The sequence below is a fragment of the Solanum tuberosum genome, unplaced genomic scaffold (assembly GCF_000226075.1).
Source record: "Solanum tuberosum cultivar DM 1-3 516 R44 unplaced genomic scaffold, SolTub_3.0 scf00448, whole genome shotgun sequence".
Lineage (NCBI taxonomy): Eukaryota > Viridiplantae > Streptophyta > Magnoliopsida > Solanales > Solanaceae > Solanum > Solanum tuberosum.
The window spans coordinates 285956-309312 of record NW_006239367.1 but is presented as its reverse complement, the minus strand read 5'-3'; the positions used below and the strand labels follow the sequence as shown (position 1 = coordinate 309312).

At 36.0% G+C, this 23357-nt stretch overlaps 1 protein-coding gene across 3 annotated transcripts in view; it reads right to left on the bottom strand.

Moving 5' to 3' along the window:
• Nucleotides 1-3948: 3948 nt before the first annotated feature.
• Nucleotides 3949-23357, bottom strand: part of LOC102587240 (nuclear pore complex protein NUP214) — a 51956-nt gene continuing 32547 nt past the window's right edge. The window contains exons 6-19 of one of the 3 annotated variants that reach the window (XM_006363544.2): nt 21287-21399; nt 20830-20969; nt 20537-20699; nt 20174-20417; nt 19920-20064; nt 19510-19838; nt 18763-18915; nt 17315-17372; nt 11509-11642; nt 11297-11421; nt 10728-11067; nt 6678-6879; nt 4685-6541; nt 3949-4363 (exon numbers count right to left, since the gene is read on the bottom strand). In XM_006363544.2, coding sequence (XP_006363606.1) covers nt 4245-4363; nt 4685-6541; nt 6678-6879; nt 10728-11067; nt 11297-11421; nt 11509-11642; nt 17315-17372; nt 18763-18915; nt 19510-19838; nt 19920-20064; nt 20174-20417; nt 20537-20699; nt 20830-20969; nt 21287-21399 — 4122 coding nt within the window. In that variant the 3' untranslated portion in view covers nt 3949-4244. Of the gene's footprint in view, nt 4364-4684; nt 6542-6677; nt 6880-10727; nt 11068-11296; nt 11422-11508; nt 11643-17314; nt 17373-18762; nt 18916-19509; nt 20065-20173; nt 20418-20536; nt 20700-20829; nt 20970-21286; nt 21400-23357 lie in introns of all 3 variants that reach the window. The other 2 variants (XM_015303502.1, XM_006363543.2) reach the window with 2 other exon arrangements.

The following is a 23357-nucleotide window of genomic DNA, read 5'->3' as shown; positions in this document are numbered from 1 at the left end:
GGGGTTAACAGGACGAAGCACCCGAATTCGACGCACTATAGTAACATCAGTAGCAAATTGGAAAGGGATCTCCTTCCATTTGCATCTACAGATGGGGCAAAGGAGGTTCCCATGCTTAACGTTTTCACCAATGCAGCTGAAGTGAAAAGAATGCATGCATTCAGCAGTAAATATGGCCTTACCTTTCTCAGCTTTCATACTCTGAAGGCAAATCACACATGTTTCCTGCAACAACAACATAATTGAATACAAAAGCAACACAATCCCTAATCTTCACTCAAAATTCGTACAATTTACATGGCAACAAGGCACAAATATAAAAGTAAAATAATCTCATTAGGTCCTAACAAGAGTGTTTGAATCAGCTTGAGCACATATCAACTACTTAACAAGATATAGGTTATTTTCTTCTTTTAGTTAATGATTCTTTTATTTCTGAAAAGGTACTAATAAAATTAATTAACCAAAAATGTATAATATTGATTAAAATTATAATTATTTTGAATTAATTAAAATGGATAAAAAATAATTATGTTAAAGAAAACTCAAACTACTGGAGATAAATATTATATTGTAAATCACCGGAGAGATCAATATATTGAGTCAAACTTAAAGGAAGATTTCTGAAATTATCCTTAAAGTTTATCTTCTTTTAAGTTCTAAAAAGTAGTGCTCTTTTTTATAAAATAAATAAATGAAAATAGTGGTCATTTTCAATACTAATTTTTTTTTTTAATAAGTGTTTTAATTGATTACAAAAATCAACTTAAAATGTTTGTAATGGTAAAATCCAACAAAGGTCAACCATTTATATCTCAGCTTCAAAAGAATAATAACCTTGTTGCCTTTAAAATGGATGTTAAAAGCAAATTAAGGAAGATAATACTATATTGTAAAATTGGATTTCTTTAGTTCACTAATCAATGCCGAAAAAAATGTAAACAAAAATTCAATATATACTCTCATTGATACATTGAAACTAATAGTAAAACTAATTAAGATCAAAATTAGGGAATGAGATGCGACAAGAAGGGACGGGTTCAAATTATATTTTTTCATAAATTTATGCAGGATAGATTGCAATTTATATGAGTTTAAATAAATATTTTTCTAAAAATTGTAATTTGTACAGGGAGGATTTACAACAAATCACACTAAATGGGGGTGGGGGCGGGTGGGTGGATTGAAGTCTTTATAATTTTAGGTGGATTTATTCCGCGCTTTGCCCCACCTCATTTGTCATCTTAATCAAATTACAAATAAATGGTACTTAAGTAAGAATAATAATTAAATTTCACTTAGAAAAAGTACAATTTTTTGTTGGTTTGTTGCCATCTGCCACTCTTAGTCATGACGCAATTTAAATGTTGTCGGAAAGTAAAAAGGGAAACACGGATGGAGAATTTTAGACAAAAAGGGGAGAAAATGAAAAAATAATAAAACAAAAATAAAAAGAGAGGAGAAATGAAAAACGGACCTTGGATGATCGTGCGGTGGGGCTAGGTAAACGGGACAAGGAGGACGGCGACGAAGAAATAGCAGGTGATTTGGAATGGTGTGTCTCATTCTGGGAATTGTTATCCTTACGCTTAAGTGAGAGCGCCTTCTTCAGTTTATGCCACAGCATCAACATTTTTTTTCGTTTTCTTCGAAGAAATATGAGAAGCAAAGAGAGAAGAGTGCAAATAAATGAGTTTTTTGTGTGAGAATATCAATAGATTCTGTATATATAGTGAGAAATGGAGTCTGGGTGATAAATACAGATAGGACTGAGTAATTTTAGAGATAGCTTAATTTTAATATTAATAGTGCACAGATTTCAAAATTTTATTATGATGTCATTGAGTTCAATAAGTTAAAGAAGAGCTTTCAAAAAATTAATTAATTTTTTCTTTTGTAGAAATTTAAAACTTCATATATGCAAAATCCTTGGTATTCAATTATTAATTAAAACTAGCAAAAAATTATTTTACGACATTTAAACCAAACATCCCCTAAGTTATATGTGTTGGTTGGTAAGTACTTAATTCATTATTTACTTGTTTGAAAAGAAAAAAGATAAATAACTCGCTAAAGTTAAGTTATATTATATTATTGATAGAACGGTAGTTTCATAATTTTTAATTTACGAATTTAAACTATAATTATTTTTCTTACAAGATTTTATATAGATTATTTTACATATTAAATATATATTTTGAACATAAATATAAGATTTGAATCAAAGTTAATGATTTCTATGGAACACTTGATTATAGTGAAACTTTGCTTCTCATCAGTATTGCATTCAACTTTTGACACTACCAATATAGTATAAATAAGTGAGCTTCGATTAGGAAAAATAATTAAGTTATATACACTTTTATCAAAACAAATTATATTCATCATCTAGCTCTTGGGTTTGCAATATTATACCATAGGGAAGAGATTTATTTCAATAAAATATTAAAAGGAGAATCTGGACGATTAATATATATATATCCCTACACTAACTCCTCCATATTCCAAATGCTATTTATTTTGCTCATATTTAGACTGAGAGGCCTTCGCAAAAATATGGCGACAGATTTAAGCACTTATGCTTTATTTAGAAACGGTACTTTTTCTACAGATGTTATCTATTATTTCTTTCAGTGAGCTTAGATAATTGAGTTTGATCTTATTATTATTATTCTAATTAAGTTAGCACAATGTAAATTCTTACATTTTGATGAATATATAGTTTCATAATGACTACGATAGATTTTTGATAATACATAATTTTAATTTGGTAGTATTCAATGATGTAACCTTCATTTATGCTTTAACCCTGAGTTTACTACCGAGATATTTCATTTTTCATCTTTTTTCATCTCTCTTTACTTCAAATTTTGTTTTGCAGGTAATCTGCATGTAGCATATTAGAATATACATCTATTAGTTCAACTTTATAATTATAGCATTATAAAAGAATAAATATTTTCATCAACTGAACACCTTTACCGAAAAATTAGATCATGTATATAAATTGAATATTACTTCCTCCGTTTCACAAAGAATGATCTGGTTTGACTTGGCACGGAGTTTAAGTAAATAAAGAAGACTTTTGAATCTTGTGGCCCTAAATTAAAGTTATGTCAAATGTACAAAATTGTCCTTAATCTTGTGGTCTTAAACACGCCACGTGGAAAGCAAAAAGTAAAATATTACCAAAAAAGGAAAGAGGTCATTCTTTTGAAACTGACTAAAAAGGAAAGGAGGTCATTCTTTGTGAAACGGATGGAATATTTATTATGGACTCATTGATAAGTTTAATCTCTTTTCCCTTGGATGATTTTCCATTTCTTTGTTCTAGTTTTCTTTACTTGTCTAATTTGTTGCTCCCACATATTTGAGCTTGTATAAATTTGTAGCTAAACTTGTTTGTCACCTTCAATTTTTTTGGGAGCCCTCAACTGCACAAAAATGAAATAGTTGGTCTAGTTAGCTAGCTTTGTCATATCAACAATTAGTTACAGGTTGTTCAATTAGTTAGAAGTCAATAGCAAATTAGTTTGTTTCTCATTTCTATTGAATATACTGCAAAGTTACTACTGAGATTCTCTTATTCATCTTATGTCTTTTCTTCCACCTACCTGAATAACAGAAGCTTCTCCACTGAGCTCATGTCCTGCTCCTAGAAACTCAGATTTTATCTTCAATCCCTGCCTTTGAGATAACAGTTGACACATCAATCTCATCACAATTTTGCAACAAAACTTGATTGAGAGCTCTACACAACCTAAAATCTACTCTTATATATTTACTTACTTGACATATAGGAAATTTTCTTTTTTAATTCTACACTTCGAGCAAACCCCCAAAGAACAAGGAAAGAACGTTTTATTGAATCTAAGGTACCAACCAAAGGAGGGATAGAGAAGGGATAATGCAGTGGGAAAACATGAGTTTCCAGAGTCTCAAACCAGATAGAGAGAAGGATAGACATGGATAAAGCTGTATGATAAGTTCAGTTGCTCCAACTCGCCAAGTGCAGAAGTAACATGAAATACACAACAAAGAATGCAAAGAGGAAACACTATTGAGTCAGTCCCATTACTAGGCTTCATCCACAACTAATAATAACACGGATTAACTAACTTCATAACATAAAAGTGAACTGAACCAGAATACAACAATCTACAAGTAAAACATTTATCACATCATCCATTTACCCCTTTGTTTCTTTCCTAAGAATTTTCTTTCCAGAATTTGTGTGCATGGAACTACTTCCTCATCTGGGTGAAGAGTTGGGAAGGTGGTCTTGCAGCAGCTGAACTCCCACCGAATGCAGGGAAGCCACTACCACCACTTTGTTGGCTGCTAAAAGCTCCAAAACCACCACCTTCAAAATTTAGTAGAACAGAAGAAATCAAGTCAACAAGCATATCATTACCATGTTAAGTAACTACATCAAATATTATAGGTAATATTTCAAATCATTTAAGTCGCACAGTATCTTGTGTACCATGGATAAAAGAGAGAACAATACTCCTCAGTCACTTTCCAAAAGAAAAACACCGTCAAAACAGTTTCATCATTTTTTCACAAGATTCTTCATAATTAAGAATGGACCGACTTCTCTTTGCTGCTTTAAAACTTCACATTTCACTTAAATGTCAATCAAAGAGGACTGATTTGGTCAAAATATAGCAGAGCTACATACCTGAAAAGCCTGAACCTCCAGCAGTTGGAGCAGCAAATCCACCACCAGCTGCAGAAGCAGCTCCAAATCCACCAGCAGATGTGGCAGCGGCTCCAAATCCACCAGCAGATGTGGCAGCGGCTGCAAATCCACCAGCACCTGTAGCAGCAGCAGCAAATCCACCACTGGGTGCAGCAGAAGCACCAAATCCAACACCACCAGAACTCAAATTGGAAAACCCGCCACCAGTAGAAGAAACTCCAGAAAACCCACCTCCGAAACCACCAGCAGAGCTATTGCTCATAAAACCTCCGCCAAAAGAGCTTGCAGATCCCACACCAGTTCCAGGTATTCCAGCACCAAGCTGCCTTGATTGTCCAAAAGTACCAAGAACCGAACCTAAAGCATGCTGCCCTTGTCCAACCTGAGCCAGCTGGCCAAACCCACTCACTGCTGGAGCCTGACTCGTGGAAGTGAGGCTGAAGCTACCAGGAAAGGTACCAAAATTTGCAGGTGCTGATGGTTGAGGTGGCTGTATTGGTTGAAAACTAAATGACGCTGGTCGAAATAACTCACTGCTTGAAGCTGTACTTGTAAATAAGGAGTTTGCTGGAGATGAAGCTTTATTCGGTGACATAACACCAAATGGATTAGGTTTTGTAGAAACTGGAGAAGCAGCAGATCCAATACCAAACCCAGCCAAGTTACCCAGTGCATTCTCTGTCATCTGATTATTCTCAGGAGCTTCCTCTTCCATCTCATCCTCATGGGTGACAACATCTGAACAACCACTCTTCACTGATGGTGGAATGGCAGAACCAGAAAATGGCTGTCCAGGTATAGAATTCAAACCAACATTTGAGACTTGACTTGATTCCCCACGAGGATGGACCTGACTTGCAGATTTCAAACTGGGTGACTGTTCATTTGTGGAATTTGATTGGACCAAAGGTCCAGCCTGTAAGTTAGACACACTGAAAGATACCACAGGCTGTGAAGCTGGATCTTGTGGTGTATCTATCTTCGTACTTAGATTCGCAAGTGAAGCTGGTCTATCGGAATTTGTATCAGCCTTTTTATCAAGTATGGCAACCAAAGGTCGAGACAGGATTGTTGGGGACTCAGACCTTGTACTATCTGAAGAAGGTGTAATGGGTAAGGAATCCAATTTTTGAGTGCTTGGAAGAGATGAAGACTGCGTCAGAGAAGCTACTGATGATTGAGAGATCTTTTGATTAGAACCTATACTGGCTTTAGAAACGGATTGGAATGATGTCCACATGGATGATATTGGTGACAACATTGGCTCTTGTGAAGAAGACAAAGATGCTGACGGCATGATTTTTGCATGCGAAGAGGAACTATGTGTTGATTCTTGGGCAGATAATGAAATCTCACTACCTTGGCTTTTATTCACAACTTCTGAGTGTATAACCTTCGCAGACAGAGTGAAGGCAGAATTAGCAGCAGCAGCAGCAGTTGGTAAAGAATAGTTAAGACTACTGTTAGATTCAAACTGTGTGCTTCCACTAGTCACCGGTGCATTTTTCCAATCTCTGACAGGTTTGGTGATTCCAGGTTTACCATCGGCATTTGAAGTCTCAATTGTAAACTTGATTGGGGCCAATGTCTGTGCAGGAGGACCTGACGAGTTTGGCTGCTGCATTCCGTTCCCTAATTGCTCAATGGCCCCTGGTCCACCTGTTTGCACAATATCTTTAAGTGGTATTGTGCTTCTACCTGATCTTGTCGAAGCAAGATTGTGAGTATCTACTAAACTATATTGGCTAGTGACTGCGGTCAACTGTGAGTCATGCTGCAGTAAAGATACTGGAGAAATCATTGGTGGTGTTTCAGCTGCATGTCTTGGAAGTACATCTGCCCATTGGAAAAAAGAATTTTTAGTGGACTGTTTTGCTGGTATATCATGAAGACCTACATATATTTTAGCAAAATACATTACAACCATTTACTGAACACACATTCAGCATATTTATTGGTTTAGGTTGGGAACCTGTGCTTCTAACTTGCTGTGGAGAGATGGAAGAGGCATTAAAGATATTTGATTGAGCAGTCGCTGATCTCTCGCGCATCCTAGACTGGTGATGCTTCTTATCCAGTGACAAAGATGACTTATTTGAAGTTTCCTTCTGGCGATGTTCTTGAAGAACAATCCTTTTCACTGTTGTTTTGGGAGTTTCGAAGCTTGCCCAATTCTGCCAAAAGGTCAAAAAAGATGCTGCAAGTTAAGCTTAAAACAAAATGAATGATAAAACTACCACTTGATTATCTAGCCATGAAAATGCTAAATACCAAGTATAGTTCTGATGGTACCAATTTAAGGAATGCGACAAAGGAAACTTTAGCTCAAGGAATAATGAAGCTCCACGTCTTTGAAAAATTGGACAACAATATTATTTTCCAATTGGAACAACAATTTGAATAGATGCTTAAGTTTGTCCTCTTAATTGCACGTTCCCAACTACATACTCCACACAAATCTGCATAACTTAATGGATTAACAGTCAGCAAAACATAACTATTTTTACTTTCGTGCTTTACTATGTAATCTAGTATTCAGATTGCCCGGCTACTTTTGTCTTACTTTTGCTTTGCAAAATAATTGTAAGTGCATATACCATTGTACTCGCTAGTTGCTGAAAGATGTCACTGACAGTACCTACTTTAAACCAATTACTCTTAGACTATCATCCCGAGTTTAAGATAATACCCACTTCCAACAACCCAGTGAAGGTCCCTGCAATTCCCTACAGGTTATGTGTAGTACTACAAAGCCCAAAATGTTCTTTCTTTTTATTTCAAAATATGTACTCCTTAATCCTTATGTCCCAAATTTATGTGACACACTTTCCTTTTTAGTCGGTCCCAAAAGGAATGCCATATTTCCCTATTTGGCAAATGTTTGATGACACTTGTCAACATTTTACCCATGTTGGGTCCCACTTATTGGCAAAAAGTCCTCAAAGGTGTACTCTTTTCTTAATAATTCATTTATTTGAAGGGTAGTTTTGAAACATATCAAAGTCTTCCCATATTTCTTAAATTCTGTGCCCAGTCAAGCCAAATCTGACTTGTGACAAGTCTGCATGTGTCATTAAATAGGCCACAACGACCTTGTTACATGTCAGACACATGTCTTATCCTATGCAGTTGACATCCCCCAACTGTTGGGCTAATTCGAAATTCAAAATACAAGTCTAACTAATCATGCAGATAATACCACAAACGGCTGGAAATCAAGGAACTGCCCAACTGCCGTGGCATGTGCACGGCACACGCAGGCAACCTTCAAATCTGGCGCCAAATGCACACTCTGGCTCCCAGCTTCGCGTCTTGCCCACATGCCTGCCTTGTGCATAGGTTCTCCAGTTGTTATGGGTCAACTTTTACTCGTTTGACTCCACACGGCAGTCACGCACCTATGACTTAGCCTTCTTCTTATTCCATCAGTTTGGTTCAACACTCAGATTATCTATGGCATATGAAATCACAACATAATGCACGTACAAGAATCGCTTCCCAACTTTGTATTTTAACTTGTGCCAAAAAGAAGCACACAAAACTCAGCCTTGCAAAGTTCAGCCAACAAAGCCAAATCTGGCCTGTGACATCAAATAGGCCATAACCGCTTGTCACACGCCAGGCACATGTCTTATCCTCTATGCAGTTGGGGGTCCCCCAACTGCTAGGTCAATTCATGATACAAGTCTAACTAATCCTGTAGCATAAACGTCTGGAAACTAAAAAACTACCCAACATCCGAAGCATGTGCACGGCACATGTAGGTAGCCTTCAAATCTGGTGCCGAATGCCCACTCTAGTGCCTCGCTTCGCGCATGCCATGTGTGCAGGTTCTGCACCGCAGAACTTGTAATTGGTACCCAATCCCATTAGCCGTCTGCCTTGCCCAGGTCATAGTCCATACAACTTTGTTTTACTCCGGCTGAATCTGTCTGATAGGCTAAAGATATACCCCACCTTCCATGTGAGTTTTCTGAAGTCATTTCATGAAGATGCTAGGGATCCAGCAAGGTTGGCATCCAGACGTGCCCCTCCTGTTGTGCAGTAGCAATATGAGGGAGAGATTGAGAAGATCTTGGATCACCGGACTTTGGGTCATAGCAAGAAGAATCGGCGGATAGAACTTCTGGTTCAATGGAAGGGCAAACCAGTGTGTGATGGTCCAGGTCATAGTCCATACAACTTTGTTTTACTCCGGCTGAATCTGTCTGATAGGCTAAAGATATACCCCACCTTCCATGTGAGTTTTCTGAAGTCATTTCATGAAGATGCTAGGGATCCAGCAAGGTTGGCATCCAGACGTGCCCCTCCTGTTGTGCAGTAGCAATATGAGGGAGAGATTGAGAAGATCTTGGATCACCGGACTTTGGGTCATAGCAAGAAGAATCGGCGGATAGAACTTCTGGTTCAATGGAAGGGCAAACCAGTGTGTGATGGTCCAGGTCATAGTCCACAAACTTGTCTCAGCCACGACCATAGCCTTGCCTAGAGCAGCCCTTGTCATGCCTTATTCACACCACCGTCAAGGTCTTGTCATGACCTGCCGGCAGTCTTGCCTCAAGTAAACTTGATCTTAACCAAAGTCATTTGGTCATGACTAGGTTCATCATGTAAATCCCTAGCCATCAAGCTAAGTGTCTAACAAACCTCCCCCACTAAATGAGCTCGTCGTCCTCGACGAGGCAGAATCTATGTACGCCTTGACTTCGTCTTCAAACTGCCACAATTATGGTCCTCTCTCCCAAGTAAAATTACACTGGTTTGCCCACCAGAAATTCTATGCGCTGATTCTTTTTGCTATGACCTGAAGTCTGGTGATCCAAGATCTTCTCAATCTCTTCCTCATAGTGCTTCCACACAACAGGAAGGGCACGTCTGGATGCCGACCTTGCTGGATCCCCAGCATCTTCATGAAATGACTTCAGAAAACTCACATGGAAGGTGGGGTATATCTTTAGCCTATCCGACAGTTGCAACCGGAGTCATAGGTGCATGACTTCTCTGTGGCATTGAACCAGGAAAAGTTGACCCCATAACAACTGGAGAACCTGCGCACAATGCAGGCACGCGGGCAAGGCATGAAGCTGGGCGCCAGAGTAGGCATTTTGGCGCCAGATTTGAAGGTCGCCTGCGTGTGCCACGCACATGCGTCGACAGTAGGGAAGTTCCGTGATTTCCAGCCGTTTGTGGCATTGTCAGCAAGATAAGTTACACTTGTATTTTGAATTTCAAATTGGCCTCGCAGTTCAGGCATGTCAACTGCTTAGGATAAGACATGTGACCAAGGTGTTGTGGCCTATATAATGGCACCAACACTGAGTAGCGCACCGAAGAAATACAAAAGCTGACCCATTTTCTTCCCAAATCCCATTCAGCATAATGAAATCAGGGAACTTTCAGTTTACATAGTCATAAACCTTTCCAAGATCTAGCTTGCCAACACTCTTCGTACACTCTGCTTCTTTCTCGAATCTACCACTTTGTTTGCCACCAAAGTTGCATCCAAGATCTTCCTACCATCCACAAAAGCATTTTGTGAAGATGAAACAGACTTATTCAAGACCTTCTTAAGTCAACTAGAAAGCACCTTAGAAACTAATAGGTCTACAATCCCCGATGCTCGTAGCTCCCTCACGTTTAGGGGTAATGCCGATGAATAAAACACTTAAGCTCCTCTCAAACTCCCCTCTTTCCTGGAACTCATTGATGGTCTGAATAATATCGCTATTAGCTGTACTCCAACAATTTTGGAAGAAAGCCAAAGTAAATCCGTCAGGGCCCGGGACCTTGTCTAATACTACACAACTATACAACACAGGTGTGTTAAAATTCACTCCCTCATGTGCACAACAAGTGAAGTAATGAAGTCTTAAAGTAGTCAGATCAGCAATAAATAACAGCAATAACTATTCATATTGAAATATGATGTTTTATGCAATAAAGCAGTGGCCCACCTAAAGGTGTTCCAGGTGTTAAGTTGGAGAAATTTTATCAGCATCTCAAGAGAAGGTTGGAATATTACCCGATCAAGTGAGTCACGGCGTCTCCTAGCTGTCTCTGGTTCAGAGCTCTTCACAGGACTTGGCTTCTTTCTCCTGGATCGTTCTTTAACAGCAAGAAAGACTGATAATTCCTTGTTAAAAGGTGTATTTTCAGCCTTTTCCCTAGCTGGAGACTTGTAAGAAGCACCATCATAGGATAAACCAATTGTTTCAAACAATTCCTTCCTAATATTCTGACCTTTTGCAGGAGAATCTATGCTCAAATCAGTCATTAGTTTCGACAAACTTTCAGAAAGCTGCTCTGCTACTGCTAGCTGTGTAGTCATTGTATTATGTAAATTGTGCAAGGACTGAAAATTCCTGAAATGCAAATAGCTCCAACATTCACCCTAACTTTAATCATTAAAGACGAAAAAAACAAGGTTCTGGTACAGAGGGAATGCAGGTTGGAGAAGCAAATTTGTTCTTCTCACGAAAAGAAAGTTAGAAGCAATACATGCAATGATATTGAAGTGTTTGTAAAAAGTAGACAATCATAACTAAGATAGACCTAATTGTGTAGCCAAAGAGAACAGGAGAACACCAATACCTGGGTTGTCCAGGCCTGCTCTGGAAACCTCTTTTACTTGTTTGTATCCCGTCAGTGTCACCAAACTTATTCAACTCGAGAGTGTTGAAATGTCTCTCCAATTCAATCAGCTGGCTGGTTAAGCTCTATGAAAAGTAGAAAATCAGAAGTGATGAGGAAAACATTAGGAAGGGAAGGAACAAAAACATTAACATTGATCATTCTGATGGCACCTTATTAACTTCGTTTACATGTTGCCTCTTTAACTCCAGCTCAGAACATAATTTCTGGCGATTCCAGAGATTACAATATCGTTCATCAGTAGCTTGCTTAAATATTTCTTCCATGTATACTTTCCTTGCCAAAACTGGAAATAAAAAAATGAAAATAATTATTTTAAAAGAAGAGGATACATGATATATCATAATGATGACATCATTGTCATCAACAATAATAACTACGCCTCAGACCCAAATAAGTTGGGATTGACTATATGAATCTCCACTTTTTGTCATTTCACATCATCATCATACTAAATAAAATAAAAGTGAAAAATAAGTTATATATATCATTTTGTTACTAATAAGTGGCCAGAAGCAGGCCACTGTCCCTCGACATGGCTGCTTCTAGCCGAGGGAAATTCAATAATTTCTCCGTCTTACTTTTCTTTTTAGCCTGTTATATATTCAAAAATTACCCAAAAAATACTATAAATCACAATAATTAACAACTTAAAATATTTTAAGAGGCATAAAAAGATCAGTTGACTCTCGAAATTTTTATCAATGCCACATAAATTGGGACAGAGAGAGTGACATATATTATCTGAAAATGACGTAAAAAATACTATAAATCACAATAATTAACAACTTAAAATATTTTAAGAGGCATAAAAAGATCAGTTGACTCTCGAAATTTTTATCAATGCCACATAAATTGGGACAGAGAGAGTGACATATATTATCTGAAAATGACGTAAAAAATACTATAAATCACAATAATTAACAACTTAAAATATTTAAGAGGCATAAAAAGATCAGTTGACTCTCGAAATTTTATCAATGCCACATAAATTGGGACAGAGAGAGTGACATATATTATCTGAAAATGACGTAAAAAATACTATAAATCACAATAATTAACAAATTAAAATATTTAAAACCATACACAATTTGGTTGACTCTCCATATTCCATGTGTGTCACATAAATTGATAAATTGGGACATAAGGAGTAACATATATATGAGCTTGTCGTGGCAACGTAGTTATAATAATAATAATATTAATTCTCTAACAAGTCTTAAACCAATCCTCAACTAGTAGCTATCACTTATATGGTTATTAAATTGAACAGGCAATTCACCTAATGTCTTGGATCACAAGCAGTTTTTTTCAAATAAATGCAGTGATTGTGCTATTGTTATAATGGTTTTTAACCTCCAACAGCCCAAAATAAAGGCAACTAGAGACAGAAACAGAAGAGAGACAAAGCAGGGTGCGCAAGAAATAATGGCTGCCCTCGGAACATATCCCTTGTGCTTCCAGATGTACATTCCAAAGCTGATGCAGCAAAACACAAGATTTTCATAAGATAATGTCCTTTGAACATATCTCTTGGCTGATTTGACATTGGCAAAGACCAGTGAGAAATAAGAGAAATTCAAAGAGGATAGTACTAAGAATTAGGACATTGTTGGTAAGAGCCTATTCCTTGTAAATATGGGAAATGTTCCAAATGCAAATGATTGTGTAATTAGGAATAGGAATTATTTTCTTTTCTTTTTCATGATTACTAATAAACACAACTTAAATCCCAACATGCTTGAGGGAATAATCAAGAAATTCTATTCCCGAATTCTCTTCTATTTTCATGGAGTCTAAGAAAATAAAGATATTTTTTCACATGTGAGACAAATATATGCTAAGTACAAAAATTATCGTTTTAAATAAGAGTGGTGACAGACTAAATAGTTTCCAAAATTGTAAGGTTCAATATTTCAGAGACATACTAGAAAGGAAAGTATGTCACATAAATTGGGACAGAATGAATGTTGTTTAACCTTGTTAGAGTCCCACAATCATTGAAACATGAATGTATTCTATTTGGTTTTGGACAATTCTCATTGCATGTTGGTCTTGGAATTGAGTTAGATCTAAAGTCGACTTTCATTAACACAGTACAAGAATTGGACCCATCCCGATCTTGGTTTACCTAATACGGTCCTTATTATGTTATTCATACTCTAAATGTCCCGCCATGGGCACATGCAAGAGTTGTAACAATCCCATACTGATTAAGGGTAAACTTTGTACCCTTTTTGCATAATCTTTACACAAACACCTTCTCAGGGGCTACCTTAGGAGGTTGAGAGATAGATCCAAAATCCACGAGGTCTCACGTTCAAAACTCAGTGGAGATAAAAAACACTAAGTGATTCTTCTCTTCTGTCCTAGCCTTGGTGGACAGAGTTACTTGGTACCCGTGCTAGTGGGAGGTAGGAAGTATCCTGTGGAATTAGTCGAGGTGTGCGAAAGTTGTCCTAGACACCACGGTCATCAAAAGAAGTTTAGATTGACTCAACTCATCTTTACCCAATAAACTTTCATTTTTACTTGCTTGCACAATCCACCTATTTGACACCCCTCTCTAAGGGTATCTCCAACCCATAGCACCAAATTTTACACTAAAATAGAGTCAACTCCAACCCACTACATTAAATTTCACTAAAAAGAATATTATTTTATATTCTTCTCTCTCTTCAACATTATATTATTATTTTATATTTCATTTAGATTTTTTTATTTCATAAAACAAATACTTTCTTCTTATTTTCACCCAATATAATTCACATTCTTTTCTAACACAATCATTTAATATAAAATTATTTTATATTACAATTTTTTTTAAATAATATAAATTGATAGCAAATGTTATACATCATACATATTAATGGATAATATGAATAAAAGTGAAATCATTGATGAAATACAATTAAATAAATATTACATAATTATAAAATTTATTTTGTTTTCTACATAAATATTCAACATCCAAGATTAGTACGTTGCTCTCATAAATGCTCTATTAATGCACTACAAAGTTCAAAATGAGCATCTTTGCCCTTAGTTTTTTTGTGTCGAGTTAAAAATTGTTCAAACCGATAATTTTCATCTACTGTCATTTCTACTGTTGGAGTTGAACTTTCCCACGCATCTTGAATTGGTGCATTAAGATCACATTCATCCACAATTATCATGTTGTGCAGTATAATATACTAAATTTAAGATTTGAAATAAATATTATAAAGATATTAAATAAAAAATAATTAAGTATACTAGGGACTTATAAAAATAAAATAATGAAAAAGTGATTTAGTGTTGATGAAGACACTATTCACACAGTGTTGGGTTGGACCCCAAAACATTAAATTTTACACCAAAATAGGATTTGGTATAAAAAATAGTGTTGGCATGGAGATGGTCTAAGGTAACTAAACTTGGTGAATGAAGGGTTTTAGGGCATAAAAATAATCTCAGTTTGCACAAAGAATTTGAGTCATTAAAGAAAATCTACGTCTCATTATCATTTATATTATACTAGTAAAATTACCCGCGCTTCGCGCGAGAATTTAATATCACGAAATTTATAAAATAATACTACATCTAAGAACTCTCCATACTCACAGAAGAAACTACGATATCTCAACTGCCTCAACAAACTACTAGCGCCAAATTTACTAACGGATAATGTTATATGATATGACTTTCAAGAAAAATACTCTTTAACCTTCACCATAGTTGGTTATTTTAAATTGTTGAAATCACCTATCTAAGGTATTTTGCATCAGATGTGGGAAAAGAACCTTGGGTGACTTTCTGAGAGATGCAAAATGGAAGAAAATTGAAATTTTGGTTTACAGTAATTAGGTTTTAGTTCAAAGACGTGGGTCTATTTAGACTGGATTACTCCAACCCGCAAATTCCGCGCCGGTCTAATGTTTTATAAATATTTGTTATAACCAGCTACCACCAGCCCCAGCCCTCCCCACCCTGCATTTATATTTCCCCACACCCGCCCTGCATTGCCCTAACTTGCCCCTCTCCGACCCATTTCCATCCCTAGTCAAGATTTTCAAATTCTCAAACAGTTAGATTTCAGAGTTTCTCACCCTGTGCATCAAGAATGCACGATTTCTGTAGACTGTAATATTGATGCATTCTCCTTTTTTGCCTGGCTGATTTATGGAGAGTGGCAATACATGACCTCATATTCTCATACAAGGTATACAAAAAAAGACATTGTTCTGCAAACACACCAAACTTTCAGAATTATATCATCTCTGATTTTTGTTTTTTCTAGAAGTTCCCTCTAACTTACCAACAGAAAAGCAGTACCTTTTCTCTGGAGGAAGAAAATAAGGAGCAAAAACTCCACATTAAATTTGATCTTTTAATGTAAACAATAATCTTCAGAATATTACCTTGGCAATTAAGGTTAAAACTGAAAATACGAGGGAGAACTGATAAATCAAATGAAAGGAGGTATTCTGCATTGGTGGAGCATGTGGGTTATTCGAAACCAAACCCTACTTCATTAACATTCCTAACTAGTTTAAATAATGATGCCTTTTCTTTTTCTTTTTTTTTTTAGAATAATCATGATACGTATAGTGCTTACATAAGTCTAGATAAAGCATTTAAAATAGCAGGCCGAGACATTAAAACACCAAGATCAAAATCTCAACGACATTCAACTCATACAAATACGAGTCTCAATGATGGACTGCAGCATTTTGTGCCCGACTACAGTGGCTAATCGGTCAATTTTAGCCAAGCTGAGATCCTTAACAAAGACAAAGCTTTCAAGAAGCCTGCTCTATCGGTTTCTTCCTACATAACCCACCTAGCAAAGATAGGAATAGAACAACATACCCAGTGAAATCCCTCTAATTCAATGCTTGCAAACAAGCATGACAGAATTTATCTCTACATAATCCGACCAGCATTGATAAAGCATGGAAGAGAATATACATCTAACTTATAGAGGGAATACCTAAGCAACAAGAAATTAGATCCTGGAAAACCTTTCGTGGACGCACGGCAAAAAATCTCGCATACCATTACAATTATCAAACTTGTGATTTGCAAATTTGAAAGCACCAATTGACCTTTTCCTCCAGAACTTGAGACAAAATCTGTCTATACTTCAACTGAATTTGGTTCTTCTATCCTAAGTTGTTCGGACTCTTCACTTTTGGTGCTACGCCTGTGCCGACCAACGTGGGTGTGGGTGTGGGTGTGGGATCTGTGTCCAGATTTGTTCAACCGAATTTGGTACTTTGACCAAAATCGACAGAGAAATCTGGCACAGATGCAATGAATTTTGTAATTAAAATAAACTACGGTGAAATTGAAGAAATTGGGATAGCATGTATATAGAAATTCTTTAGTCAGTACGTTTCCTTTTATCACCTTATGGGATTCTCTTCTATTTTTTCCTCGGAATACCTTGTAAGTTTTCCACGTAATGTTTCATAATTTAGTCATATAACTCTATTTTAGATACTTGAATTATTTTTAGCCAAATCCCTGCACCTGCATACGTACCTGGATCCATACCCCTAAATCTTAAAATTTAGATCATCAATGATCTCACCTCTAGATCTGCACCAGTATTAGACATTTAGACATGAGTCCGAGCAATTTAGCTTCTATCCACTCAGTCACAGACATGGCATGAAGCAAGAAGAAAGTCTGCGTAAGACAGCGACTTCCCAACTTTATGAGGTGTAAATTGAAACGTAAAGATGACAATTCACAACTTTTTAGAAGAGTAACACTTCATTTCTAGATCTTGGAATGATTGAACACACAATAGGAGTAAGAAGAACGTTTTATTAATTTGTCTTGTTAATGCTTCATCAATTCTTTGTCGTGATTCTGATGTCTACATCAAATAAATGATTAACAATAAATAGGAGAACATGGGAATAACAAGTCAGCCTATTTAATTTAGTGGAAAGGATCAGGGATATATACCTTGTACTGTCTTATCAAGGAGAAGCTGGACCTCCCCAAGTTGCTTATCCATTACTGCCTGCAATTAGAAAAGGAATAATTCTAAAACTCATGCAGCTGTAATTCTGGTAGGAAGCGAAAATACACAGACAATCCATCCATTTATTGCACAGAGGCTTCTGAAACTTTCTCCAATTGACGAAGATTCTGCTCAACTTGGATAATGACTAGCGCTTGCTGATTGACAAAACACTAAACTCAAATAATAAGAAGATGCACTCCAGAACAATTGCCTTCTTTCTTACTTAAAAAAAAAGAAGGAAGAAGAGTTTGAAATTAGACAAATCATTCACCACAGGTATCTCAAATTTGGTTTTATGGGTTTCAATTCTTTTCATATGCTTCTTTTTCCTGTTTTAGAGACTATTAGGGAGAATATCAAGGGAAAAGAAAACACCCAAGGAGGAAGTAAAGGAGTACGAAGAGATAAACTTCTATGGAGACGGGAGGGAGATGCATAACCACAATATCAAGAGAATTTTCACAACATATTGATTAAAGTAGTAGTCCTCATCCATTTGTGATTTATTCAATTCCTTTGCAACCATACTAAGTGTTCTTTTCTTCGCAAAACTTGACTTGTTTCCTATTTTATAGCTGGAACTAATTTTTTATGACCATAATCTTTTGGAAGAATGTTCAATACGTTTCAATTTGGACATTGGTTATTGGTACAGGTTGTAATTCTGCTCTTTATGTAGCAGTTATGTTTTACCAAAAAATGGATGTCCAAAATGAGGACCAATCGTTGATTGAATACCCTTAAGAGATGATAAGGCAAGCTTATCAGTACAAATTTTGCAACTAGTTAAAAGAGATTTTGAACAGTACATTAACAGAACCTTTAGAAATTCTGTTTTCTGTGAGCAAAACATCTCTGAGGAAATTTCTACAAATTCAGAAAATGCACATATCTAGACTGCCAACGTACAGAGTCCAGAATTTTGTGCAATTAAGCTTTCGATAGCAATAATAGAGCATGAGCAACAAGCACCTTCAACCTAGCATCAACTTTTACCAACTAGGCAATAACAGAATTTTCATGAAACAAGGTTCTAAGTGTGGATAGAAATTACAAGCAAGCAAGATCATCAACTACTACAAAGCAACAGTAGCAGTGCCTTCTACTGATCTTAAGCCAGAGTTCCAGGTTCAATCCAGTTTAGGACTTTCATGATTATATCTTATTGGATGAAGTACTTGATTTTTGAGATGTATGCAACTAATAGCAAGATTAACAAAAAAGCTTTATGTTAAGTGAATAAACCACCCACAAGTTACTCATGAAAAAAATAATAAAGGGGAATTACAGGAAAAAACAGCAAGCCAGAGAGAATAGGAAGGATTGGCAAGAAACATGGCATCATACCAGATATCAGATGAGATAGAGAATGATTATGAAAGCTTACTCTCCATATCCTGCATTTCTCTGAAACACTCTCTATACCTTCCTCCAATGCCAAAACTGAACTGCTGTGAGCACGGATGGAAGCATCTCTAAACCCACCTTCACCTTCTATACCTTCTAGAAGACCATCCAATTTCCTGGCCATCTCTTCAACCTTGAGGGAAATGAAGAATATGACATGATTAAGCATGTTCCAGTACCTTGTTGAAAATGTTCAGATAAACTACTTCATAAATATAAGCAATTCCAAGTATACTCATCAGATCCACAACAACATATCCAGTGTATTCAGAAAATGCATCCCACCATGTAAATCCGAGAAACTACACAGGATATAATATTAAATTCTCATGATAAAAAAACACAATTGGGAAGACGCAAATTAATCATAGGAGGAGCATATGCTAGCATATACGAAGATCCAGGTTCAATTGAGAATATATTAATCGTTTCAATTATGCATAACCAATTAGTAAAACTATATTGGCAGAAATTGAGGAAACTAGCTTACTGCTAAAAGTTGAGAAATTAACAAATCCTATCACACCAAAAGGACTGACCGAAAAAATGGGTCAGGGAGGAGACTTCCCATAATAGATAAAAGAATGCATTTAAGATTCCAACCAAAAATGATGATAAATGAAAAAGATACTGAAGAAAAAGAGAGCATGTTGATATGTTGATACAGGATACAAGACACACACACAAGCACACTCTACCTTTACATTTCATCCAAGATAAAACTTACATCATGGAATTGCTTTAATGGAGTTCCTTCACTTGTCTCCCTGGTGAAGTGCAGCTTCGGGGGCTCCGACAGAAAACCTTTCTGTGATTGCAACATTGAGTCTGGAAAAGCAGGTGATGATCCAATACTCCCTGCTCCCGCTGTGGCTCTTTGCTTGTGAGAACTGATTGATACTGAAGTTCCAGCTTTCTCATTTGCGCTAGAAGAATTTTTATCAGGAGAATCAAAATTTCTTCTTGGAACACCACTGAATGGTGTGGATGCAACTGTTTCATCACTTCTTGAAGAAATGTGAAGTTTGCTTGACTGTGATGAAGCAGTAGAAAAACCTGTTGACATTATCTTTACAGGTAACTCCGTGACACCGCCAGTTCCAGCACTTGGCCCAATTGAACGAATGGAAAAATTACCTAAGGAACTTCCTGAGAAAGAAATTGTACCAGGTTTAACTTCAGCTACTTTTTCAGTTTCTTGTGTCCTAAAATTATTCACACCTCCAGCATCCACAGACACAAATGTTTTGGATGCAGACTGCATCAAATTTGCACCTTGGTTCTGCAAAAAGTTAAAGAATGTTCTGACTCTGCCAAGATTAATTATCATAGAAGATACCTTTGCTTCTTGCTGCTTATAGCTTTCCCACTAATGAGAGAGGTTTGCTTACCTGATTTGTGGTTTTAATCGCTTCTTCTGAGCTAAATTTCTCTGCAACGGATGATTGAGCACTTGTGGAAAGAATTTTGTGACCTCTGTCTATTTCATGGGGTTGCAGTCCTGAATCTACTTGGTTGATTTGCTTCCTAGCACTGGAAGATTCAACTAGCAAATCTTGTGATGATGCCACTATATAAGTCTTGTTTTTCTCTTCAAAATCAGTAGATTGGGGTGACACTGAAGCAGCAGTAGCACTACAAAGACATTTAAATTCATTCATAGCCTTCAGAAAAGATTATCAACGTCGGGCATAGAAACCAGTTCAAACCATTGAAAAATAACCTCATATAGGTTCAAATAGCTGGGGAATTACCTAGCAAAATGAAAAATGGAAACCCTTCCATCATTGGTAAGACAAAGGAGAAGGCAACATGGTGAAACTTCTTTTTCCTCTTCACCAAGCAATAGTTTAATTTCCCCATTTTGGGAAACTTTGTCGATGGCAAGTCCCAATATCAAGATATCATCACCAATGTCTGAAACCAAGACAAAAGATTGTAGTGTTTTAGGAAAACTCGTATAAAAAAAGAAGCAAACCGATTTTTACAAGCATAACAAAGCAATCTTATACAAGATAAGGTAAAACTGAAAGAAAGCTTAGATCACCATGAGCCTCAATCTTTGGAGACCAATTATCATTCAAAATTTCAATAATTGCAGCTTCATTCTTTGTATCACCAACTGACCATCCAAACAGCAGTATGTGCTGATCCAAATTCTTCCTATTAGCCACAAATGCCAGCTGACTGTAATTGAATAGCAAAGAAGACTTGATCAAGAATCCCCTTTTGCAGAAGGTGGAAAAGAAAATTGAAAAGTGATATACATTAGTCAGCAATCAACAGAAGACACTGGAAAGTGAAATTCAAGTATAAGATAACATTTACAAAAGATGAGATAACTGAATATAAACACTGTGAATTGAAAAGAAAATTGAAAAGTGATTTACATTACTCAGCGAACAACAAAAACACTGGAAAGTGAAATTTGAAAGGAACACTTCAATAAAATCCAGATGCAGAAAACCTATCAATTATCATAAAGGCAAAGTAACGATACATACTGTTGATCCAAATAGCTCGAGAAGAGATGAGGTCCACTACATGAAGGAACTGCATCGTAACGGAAGTCAAGAAATACATCCCTAAAGGACCTTACAACTGGCCTAGCTGAAGGCTGCAAAGGGGAAAAAATAACTTCACCGAAAAAGAAGAAACGTAGCAAGTAAGCATGTAATAAATTGCTTATGGTACAAGCATAAGAGATCATTCTAACAATTCAATGAAAGCCTAAAGGAAACAAATCCCAAGATTAAAATACAACCCCTTCACTCCGACAGAAACTGTTACCAGATCGAGATATATGATTTTGCCTGAAGGAAACAAATCTTAATCATTAACTACCTCTGGGGTATTTTCTATCAACTATAGTAGCACTTGAGGGTGGAGATTAAGAGCATCAACACCGCATGGTCTCGACTGTCAAGGTCATCGCCAAGTGTCTGATCTTCGAACCTAAGTTGCTGCAGATGTATCTGCATGTGAACAACTCTCTTGCTCTTCTAAACAACTAAGAGCTTTGTGTGTTCTTTTTCTTATGTATCTTCATTAAGCAGGGGAACGTCTGGAATCCTGTTTTAGCTTCCTATTTTCTCTTTGTACTTGCTTCATTTGTCAAACCTTTTTGCTTTTAAACACTCAGTATAGATGGGCAATACTACAAACAAAAAACTCATGATCAATGATCCTAAACTAAAGTTTTAGGTGACATGGTCGGACCTTGTTGTAACCTTTCCGTTCTAGCAATGGACATATTTGAACTTGAAATCATGTCAGGAAAAGGCCGCAGCTATGCCAGGATTTTCTAGGACAACTAATGTCTAGTATAGGAAAAGGCTATTTAATGTTTCACCAAAAATAACATATAACCTTGAGATCTTCAGGATTTTTGGAAAGCTCTGTAATGCTCACCATTCTCTCCAAATTGCTCAGATTTATATAAAATGAAAGTGTTGTGAATTGATGGAGGAGCACAAGAACAATTTCAAAAGCAAATTAATCATGGAATTACTACCCTTTTTTTTATATCGTGGTGTCATGAGTCTGTGTGCACCTCAACTAATTTCACGGGGTACCTGCTACTTCCCACCAAAACAGATACAGGGTAACTATGTCCATCTAGGCTTGGACAGATGAAAGAAATCACCTAAGGTCTCTTTGGAAAGCCACCTGGTAATTGGAATTGGTGTAATTACTAGGGAAGTAATTACCAGCCTAGTAATTACACACTCTAGTAATTACACTGACCTGTTTGGTTGCCACAGTGTAATTGTAATTACACATGTCCTGTTTGGATGCCACAGTGTAATTACACATGTTCTATTTGGATGCACAATAACAATCATAATATTATATTAAATTTTAAAAATAAAAAAATGAATTATTTAAAATTTATACTAGACAAATAAGAAACTATATTTTTGAGAAAGGTAACATTACTTCTATATATCCACAGGTATACTACATCAAAGTGTAGTCCCCCTCCAAAAAGTTTTACTTACATCATTCCTAGGATCTTCTAGTTACAACCAGTCAATAATATTAAACACATTTTCAGATAAAATATTAAATTAAATATTTAAGATATTATTTTTTTTGAAAATATATTAATTAATAATGTATGTTCTTATGAAAAAATAATTGATTTATATTTTTCAAATTAATATATTTCAATTGAATTGATCATAAAAACTAAAAGTATGAAGTTTCTACTAACATCGTGAAATGCATGTTTGATAAAAAAAATTAATATATAAATAAAATGTCATAAATTATTAAAATGTTTGACAAAAAGATAATTTATCAAGTCTAATTAAAAAATGACTTGCAATGTATATTACTAAAACAAATGAAACTGAAAATATAACATAAGTTATAAATTCAAAACAAAAATTTTAACATAATACTCTTATAACAAATTTCAACATAGCAATAAATATGATTTAGTTTTAGTTTTTATTTTTAAAAAAGACGTATGTCTATAACTTAACAATAAATTCTATTTTAATTTAAAAATTAGAATATAATAAAATTATGCTAATGAGAAAATAAGCATGACATAAAGAAATAGATAAT